Source organism: Silurus aristotelis (genome assembly GCF_946808225.1).
Source record: "Silurus aristotelis genome assembly, chromosome: 18".
NCBI lineage: Eukaryota > Metazoa > Chordata > Actinopteri > Siluriformes > Siluridae > Silurus > Silurus aristotelis.
Genome location: NC_139591.1, coordinates 10,299,200 through 10,308,150, shown reverse-complemented (window position 1 = coordinate 10,308,150; position 8,951 = coordinate 10,299,200). Strand labels below are relative to the sequence as shown.

General features: G+C 38.7%; 1 protein-coding gene across 1 annotated transcript; it reads left to right on the top strand.

Annotated features, from left to right (window-relative positions):
* The first annotated feature begins 461 nt into the window (after positions 1-461).
* On the top strand, positions 462-8,595 carry ripk4 (receptor-interacting serine-threonine kinase 4). The gene is made up of 8 exons (XM_083569074.1): positions 462-798; positions 2,833-3,124; positions 4,185-4,333; positions 4,506-4,555; positions 5,235-5,393; positions 5,630-5,739; positions 6,412-6,655; positions 6,929-8,595. The coding sequence occupies exons 1-8, from the start codon at positions 617-619 to the stop codon at positions 8,173-8,175; spliced, it is 2,433 nt and encodes an 810-aa protein (XP_083425200.1). The 5' UTR covers positions 462-616; the 3' UTR covers positions 8,176-8,595.
* Positions 8,596-8,951: the final 356 nt, after the last annotated feature.

The following is an 8,951-nucleotide window of genomic DNA, read 5'->3' as shown; positions in this document are numbered from 1 at the left end:
ATTCTTATGTAACAGTTGGGATCACGCACCATTTTGTGTCCTGGTCTTGCTTTTGCTACAAATTTCAAACTGTCCGTAAGCATTATTTAGGATTCATATGTTTCATTGTTAGCATGTACTTGAAAAATCTGAGCAGAAGGTAACAAACTGTTGCCATCAATAGCTTCTTGTGTATTAGAGATGACTTTTCAGATTCCCCACTAGGCTCGTTTTGGATGGATCGTGTAAAAAGTCATTTTGGTTGATGTTGGTTCAAATTCTACAGTAACCCCCAGGTAATCACACACAATCACAGAAATATTTCTTCACTATTTTTATTAAGTGTTTTGTATATGTTAAACACTGGATAAATTAGGGTTTAATGGAAAGTTCCATGTCGACTAAAGGATATCATTCCTTGAACTAGTATTGCTTCATGCTGTTTGGCACAGGAAGTGATGTCACCAATAGAAGCCCCACCCATGCTTCACCTGAACAGAGGGAAGGGCCAGACAGAAGTTGTCTGAACAGAAAGAGAAAAAAACAAAACAAGGAAGCACTCAGGTGTGTGAGTCAGTGATAGTCTTTATGTAAAGAAGAACAAGAAACAAACATTTACATTGAACAGGTTTTCAAGATGGATGTCCAAGAGAGCTCCCCAGCAGTTATGGGGTTGCTGAAAACGTTTGACTCATCTGAGTTTGGGAGTTGGGAGAAGATAGGCTCCGGTGGTTTTGGACAAGTGTACAAAGTGCGGCATGTACAGTGGAAAACATGGCTGGCTATTAAGTGCCCTCCCAGTCTGCATGTGGATGAAAAGTAAGTGAAAGCATTTCAAATTTGTATTGTTTTGTGTTATTCCCTTAGTGTGTATGTGTGTAAATATGTGGGAAAAATAAATGATGGTGGCTCAGGATGTGTTTAATAGCCCCATTTTTTCTAAAGGTGAGCTGTTTGTCTGTCACAAGAATCTAACACTAGACAAGCCGGTCTCCTTGATCATATGATTATGGAAGTAAATTGACTATCTGACACACCCATATTTGTAATAATATAATATTTATACTTTGGTTTAGTTTACAGTTCCCCCTAAATTGCACCTGGATCCATGCCCCAGGGCTTTGCTTATTAATATGAAGATGTTTAATATTCTTTATATATACGTATCATCAGACATTCAGATTTGAAAGCCTTGTTCCTTGTACTTTCCGATCCTTCTTTTTGTGTCAGCTTTGATTACATACCATAGTGCCTGGGGGCACAATTATGCACCTACTGGCTCTATACACAAATGTACTCATTGTGTACTCACTACTGTCAATCACCATGTACAGTATTGCATTTTCACCATTCACCATTTATTTCACTGATGGTTTTTTCTTAGTAACCTGCTTGTGACTATATTCATACTGTGTATACACACAATACTTATTTATGTTTAAAACCGACATTAATATCTAAACAGCTAGTTATGTTTTGGCTATTATTAGGAAGTAAACTTGTAACTTTTAACAGTTACTCAGGCCTCAATTAGTTTATAGAATAAGCACCACATTAGACTGTAGTATTCTGTAGTATACGCTAAAGACTAAGCTAGATAAATACATAAACACACGCCATATTTATTATTCTTATGGTTATTTCTAGACTATTCACCTTTGGCCACATACATAGATAAGGGTTAAACATCATTTTGATGTCATACTGATGTAACTGTTTTAGGAGCATAGTTAAAATGTGTGAATGGGATACTATATTATTTGCTAACTGAGTGCTAAGTGTTGTGCATTCTATGTGATGTGTAAACACATGTATGAGTTGATAATAGATGATTGTTAACCCTGCAGCCTGGGAGAATTCAGCACAGGACAAGCATATTATCAATGCTTAATATCTGCACTTTACTTTAGTTGTTTATCTAATTTGACCAATATATAAACGCAAAAGCAAGCATTGTCCTTCATTAGATCAGGCTGGGTTGAGTTTATAGTAATAACGCGTGCAGCTGCAAAACCGGTTGCACCAGGCCTTCATTTAAGAGGAGCTTTTGTCTGATTGTAAGTGATTGAAGCAAAAGATTAGAGTAGTAGAGTACACCTCTCTCGTTTCCTCTCCCTTCTATTCACACTGTCCCCCGTCTTTCTTCACCACCCCCTTTGTCACCCACAAAGACCTGTCTTTTAGCTTCAAGAACCTAATACTGGATTGTGTCTTAAATGTTGGAATGAGATATGGTTTGGTTCATGAATGCGTCATATTTGAATTGATTAAACCCCTGCAGTTAAAATTGCATTTCAAACAACTTAGCCACAAAAATATATACTTAAATCACAACAAAAAGTGATACACTGATTCAAATTGATCATAAGACATTTGATTAAAGATTAGCTCTTGTAAGTGGTGATTCACGGTTTCCATCAGAGAGTGGTTATGCTTCAAATTGATCTGTTTTTCTTTGTACATGTCATATATCTATGTCTGGATCAGATACTGTATCGGTATGTGAGCATTTCCTGAAAATGCTACATTGCGATATAATTACAGTGCGATTGCAACATCACACTCACACTCAGATTGCAATAATGTGCTAAATTAATAATAGTTCAACTGAACTACCAGCTAAATAAGCGGTCTAGTTTTCCAAATGTTTTTGGATTTCCTTGATCCTTCTGCTTAAATGCTAAATTGCATGATGTCAGTTTTCAATGTACCAGCTTGAATATTGCTTATATATATATCTATCTACGTCCAAAAATATTAATGACTACAAGCTTAAATTCAGATTTAGATTAATTGTATAAGAGAGTAATATTAAGATAATTAATATGAAGTTTTTCCTTTTCTATTTTAAAGGGAACGTGCTGAGCTCCTTGAAGAGGCCAATAAAATGGAAGCAGCAAAGTTCCGCTACATCCTGCCTGTATATGGAATCTGCAGTGACCCATTGGGCCTGGTGATGGAGTACATGGAGACAGGTTCTCTGGAGACACTGTTGGCAGCAGAGCCTTTGCCGTGGGTGCTGCGTTTCCGTATTATCCACGAGACAGCAGTGGGCATGAACTTCCTTCACTGCATGAATCCACCACTGCTTCATCTGGACCTAAAGCCTGCCAACATACTGCTGGATGCCCACCACCATGTTAAAGTACTTTTTATGATATATAGGATATGTTAATAACCTTACAAGTATGTCTAACACATTGAACTGTTAACATGCTTCTCATAGCCATAATGCTGTTTTTTTTTAATTGTATTCTGTTTTTGCTTGACTATTATGTAACTTTTTTGAATTGGAAAATGCACAGCATGTTTTTTTGAACATGCACAGAAGGTGCAACAGAATTTAAATGGGAATAGTTTTTTGTGTTGATGTTTTTTTTTAATGGCCTTGAAGATTCCATTCCATGTGATTCCCTAAAGGCAGAAATGCTTTCCCAGCCATTATCCCATATTTGCCTGTCCTCCATATGGATGAGTAAGCGCAGAGTGGGAGGATGGGTGGGAAATCGTTGGATTGAATAGGCTAGATGTAAATACATCCATCATGGGCCAGCCTCAACAAGTCAGCTAAGCGGCCTTAATACGCAGCAGGCACACACCTGTACACCTCCACACACACTCAGACAAGAGGACCGTCCCACTTCATAGGGCAAATCATGGGCGCTACAACTTGCACACTCCTAGAAACGACAATGCCATAAACCTTCATTTATTCATAAACCTTTATTTTCTGATGTCTCCTCTGTGTATAATGTACGCTACAACACCCTCTTTTTCCCACAGCTTTCACTGGGCTGCAAGTATAATTACCTTACAATAGTCATTACAATAGCATTTTATCAAACTCATTAAGTGAAAAAAGGAACAACAAACTTTAACTAATAATTTACTATATTAAATGTTCTTTTTATTGACAAAATACCCCAAAATAAAGTAATTCTTCAAAAGAATATGTCAAGAACATGTAGCCTGTTATGTCTGCATTATTTTATGTACTTTAAAAATGTAAGATAATCAGAACACAATAGTCTTTTTGTTTAGGCTGGAGCATGCCAAATTTCATTACCATTTAGAGCAAAGTCCATTTAAAATATATAGTAGAAGATCTCATTTACTTCCCAAGTGGTTTCAAATGGATGCTGGAAAAATTACCACACAAATAGCCATAAGCTCATATACTTATATTTGCTTGTTTTACTTTTTAGATCTCAGACTTTGGCCTGGCCAGGTGGAACGGGTTTGCCAGGCATGATGACATCAGTCGTGATGGATTCTGTGGCACTATCGCCTACCTGCCTCCTGAAAGGATCATTGAGAAGGAAAGGGTCTCTGATACCAAGCATGATGTGTACAGGTCAGCTTTTTTTGCCATGGAAATGTTTGTCTGAGTGCTTTTGAATAATCAACTTTGATAACTTTTTTGTAAAAGTAGTACAAAAATGTAACACTGTAATATAGCATCAGAGTTAGTACTGTTCTTTTATAACACGTTTTTATATCAATTTATCTGTGCTCTCTTCATGCAGCTTCTCGATTGTTATCTGGGGAATTCTCACACAGAAAAAGCCATATCAAGGTAAGATGGAGAACAGTGATTCTGTTTTTTAGAGAATCAGGTTTCAGGCTTGGCCCATTTAACGAATTTGATTTTGTGGTGAAAAAGTCCATTAATTAACCTGATAATATCAGGATAATGTGACGTGAGGGATATTTTCAGTATATCTCTAAAAGGTCAATAGTATTGCGGATAGTAGAGATTATATGTTTTTATCATCCAGAATATTTTTGGTTGTTTTTTTCTTAGACAATTATACAATTTTTCAGTTTTTAGTAACTGTAATTTGACAGTAATGACTTGTAAAAATAGCTTGAGTTCAGAATAGCTGTCTATGTCTTTGTCACTGGCTGGCATAGGAGACTGTGTAAACAAATGTCTTCCGGAGAAGAAGCGACAACCTTTTTTTTTTTTTTTTTGTGTTGAGACAGGGACTTAGCAATTAAAAAATATCTTAAACCCTTCCATTATTTATTTTGCATTCTTCTGTGCCTCAATTCAGAACATTTAAACTGGTTTTTAAAATGGTTCATTTTTAGTCACCTGTATGCATTCCTTCCTCTACCCACTGTGGGGGTAAATTTGTATATGTATCACATGTAAACTGAATCCAAGATTGCCCCCATTGTTTAAGCAAAGTTAGTGCCATGTTACTGAGCAAGCCACAGCAGAGATCTGTTTATTTTGCTATAACTTATAGGGGAGAACAACATTCTGCACATCATGGTGAAGGTTGTGAAAGGGGTTCGTCCAGACCTGAGCTCTCTGCCCCGCAGTCGACCCCAGGCATGCTCAGGCTTTATAGCCCTCATGCAGAAATGCTGGAGTGGATCTCCTGATGCCAGGCCAAGCTTCCAGGGTAAATGTCTCACATATATTGTCCTAAATTTTATATGAATTGTTCCACCAGATATATGTTTACATTGCAGTATAGGAAAAACTGGTTTTCAAAATGCAGAACATAGTTACACCAAAATAGTTAATACAATGTAAAATAGTAATAACATTTGGTCTGGTATATTTTTAATAACTCAAAATAACATTACAGTCATTCATATTTAAAAATATAATTTAACAATATATTGTTGTCTACAGATATTACATCTGAGGCTGAGGAGCTGTGTCTCAAACCCCATGATGAATCCAGAGGCTCAATGTCTGAGCCAGACTCCTCACCTTGTCCAGCTCCAGCAAGCTCTGAACAGGTAACACCAAACTCAACAAACATCATAATGTTTGGCTATTTCTGACACATTTGCTGTATTTATTGCATTTGTCTCACCTTTTTATTTTTCCTTTCATTGTTCCTAAATGAGGTACTGTGTAAAGATCTTTGTCATTGTGCAACATTGACAACAAAATGAAAACAATATTGTGGAGCATTTAAGGATATTTGACTGTCACAATCGCAGCCCAGCCGTTGGGCAACTGTATGATGTGTTATTGTGTTCTTTTAGCATGCATCATGAATGCTTTTAAACATATAGTTACATTAAAACAGGTCCAGGGAATGCAACTGGGTGGCATTGTTCATGTGCAATCTTATTTCCTGTATGAACAGAATGTATTAGAACATTAGTTGAAATATTTAATTATCTTTTTGCTATATACATTACTGAATAAACTAACCGTTGTCACATAGTGATTTATTAGTAAACAAAAAAAGTTGTATTTTAAACTATACAAGTCTTAAAATGGAACTATTTCCCAAAATATTGTTTTATAAATCTGGCTATTTTGTATTTAAACAATAAACTGGCAATATATATATATATATGCATATTCTTAGTTACATTATAAGTGCAAAATCAGTTTAGTTTAGATTTATGATGGTAAATCGGTCATTGTTATATTTATAAGTTTGCTTGTTTTCTAAGATTAAAGAGCAAAAGCCAGTGAGGCCGAAGTCAGCAATGTTACCAGAGAAGGACTACAGCCTTTCTGAGCTACTCAGTCAAATCGACTCAGGGATATCTCGCAGCTTTGACCATGTTAAAGAGGACTGTCTGGAGAGCAAGGACAACACCAGTAAGAGACTGTCAGGAATCTCTTCTGTGGACTCAGCCTTCTCATCCCAAGGCTCGATCACACTCTCCTTTGAAAGGGAGAATTCAGTCAACGGTATGATGATTTATTGTACACTGATTTTCAGGCTTGTTTTATGCTGCACTATGATTATATGCTGTGTAGTTGAGATAAAAGGAGTGATTTGAATAAGACCAAACTATTTAAGAAATCAATATTCCTCCCTAGCAGTCTGTTAACTCTAATTGAAAGGCAATGTGAGATATTGTATGGCCAGAAGAGCCTTAGGTCTGTTCATAATTGTTGCTTATGGGCTTTGTTTGCAATTTCAAGTTTCCTGAAATATGTGGGGGGTTTTTTATTACTTAGATTCAAGTGAGCTACAGAAAAAGAAGCTGTGTGAAGCTATTCGCACTGAGGACACAGCAAAACTAATGAAGCTCCTGCAGCCACAGGATGTGGAACTCCGTCTAGAAGGTGGTGGTGGCCTACTTCACTATGCTGCAACATTGGGCAATGAGGAGGCTGTGAAATTTCTTCTTCTCAACAACTGCAGTGCTAATCTGGCTGACTGGCGTGGTGCCACACCTCTGCATGTGGCTGCAGAAAAACATCTTCGAGGTGTCGCTGAGATCTTGCTGAGCCGCAAAGGAACTGATGTGAATGCTAAAGATGAAGACCAGTACACAGCCCTGCATTTTGCTGCTCAGAACGGCGATGAGGCCCTGGCACGGCTGCTTCTGGAGCGACGGGCATCAGCCAGTGAGGCAGACACACAGGGACGTACAGCAGCCCACGTGGCATGTCAGCATGGGTGTGAGGGTGTTCTGCGTGTGCTCTTGAGTCGAGGTGCCGTCGATGCCCATTCCACTGCCAAGGATGGGTGGACACCATTGCATCTGGCTGCCTGGCGCGGCCATTCCACCATCTCCAAGTTGCTAGCTAAGCAGGCAGGTGCTGATGTAGACGCAGCAACTGCCGATGGGCGCACACCACTACACCTGGCAGCTCAAACAGGCCGATACAGGGTGGCACGTGTGCTGGTGGAACTGGGAGCGAATGTGCAACAGATCTCCAGCCCAGACCTGCGCTCGCCACTGCATGTTGCAGCCGAGACAGGCCACACAAGCACTGCACGCCTGCTGCTGAAGCATGGTGCTGATGTCCAAGGTCGAACAGCTCAGGGCTGCACTGCCTTGCATTTAGCAGCTCAGCGTGGTCACTTGGCGACAGTTAAAATGCTCCTGGAGGAGGGCGCTAATGTTCGAAGCACCAACCGCGCCCTGCGTACAGCATGCCATTTGGCAGCTGAAGGTGGTCATTGCCAAGTGGTCAATGAGCTGCTGGAGAGGTGGCCTGAGGTGGTCGCAATGCAGGATGAGGACGGGTTAACACCATTGCATCTAGCCTTGCGGAGTGGACACATGGACATCACACGCCTCCTGCTGAGCCATGGAAACACAGAGGCTAATATTTTGCAGCCTGAACTCAAGACTTTAAACACTAACACAGTTGAAAGGCTACACAGGAAAGTACTGATCCTAAAACTAACAGCGCCAAAGAGCAACAGTTCAACACAGGACTCAGCAGACACACAGTTGTCATCTGCACATTAGAAACACTAGCACAAAGACCTGACAGATTTAATGGTGGTAATGACTGTCATGTTGTTCTATAAATTATGGACTGTTTGGTAAAGAGACCTTTAACTATCTATTTCTGGTTTGTGTATATAATGTAATTAAGTAGTTGGGGCCCTAAATTTAATTACCTCTTGGATATTTTAATTCACGACTTTTTGGGCTCTTTCAAACTTTTCTTGCAGTTAAAAAATATATATTACTGACAAGAAAGAGAATGATGTGTATATACAACACTGTACATATAAACTGGACTGATTTTTGTTATGCCCTTTTCAGCATGAACCTATTGTCCAGTTGATATTTTTACACTTATTTGTTAATTGTTAAAGTATTGTTTTTTTCTCAATATCATGAATTTGTCTTTTAAGTTTTACAGCCATAATTAAAATAAAATTGAATTTTAAAAAAATGTATACTTAAACATAAAATCATTGTTTAAAATCATCAAATTGTGAGTACCTGCATTCTGTTACCCTAGCCCAGTGCCTAAATCCTGGCAGTGCTTCAAGCCCATTTTAAATCTACAAGGCTAATTATATCTTTTAATACCTCTGGACAGATGACAGACAGAAGAGTATTTAAAACCACTTGGCTCCCACCATGGGAACAAGGCCTGAGGGGGATCACAGGTGATGTGTGGGTAGGGAGTGTAATGGGGGCGGTAGCTTTACATTGTGAATACCACCATGTCAAGCCTGTTGGCCAATTCCTGAGACCACCTTATCTTTTCATCACTTTGTAAAAGCAAG

Coding starts and splice junctions, on each gene's coding strand:
- ripk4 (XM_083569074.1), top strand. CDS start 617: ATGGATGTCCAAGAGAGCTCCCCAGCAGTTATGGGGTTGCTGAAAACG. Junction 3,125..4,184: donor ATGCCCACCACCATGTTAAA/GTACTTTTTATG, acceptor TTTACTTTTTAG/ATCTCAGACTTTGGCCTGGC. Junction 5,740..6,411: donor CTCCAGCAAGCTCTGAACAG/GTAACACCAAAC, acceptor TTGTTTTCTAAG/ATTAAAGAGCAAAAGCCAGT.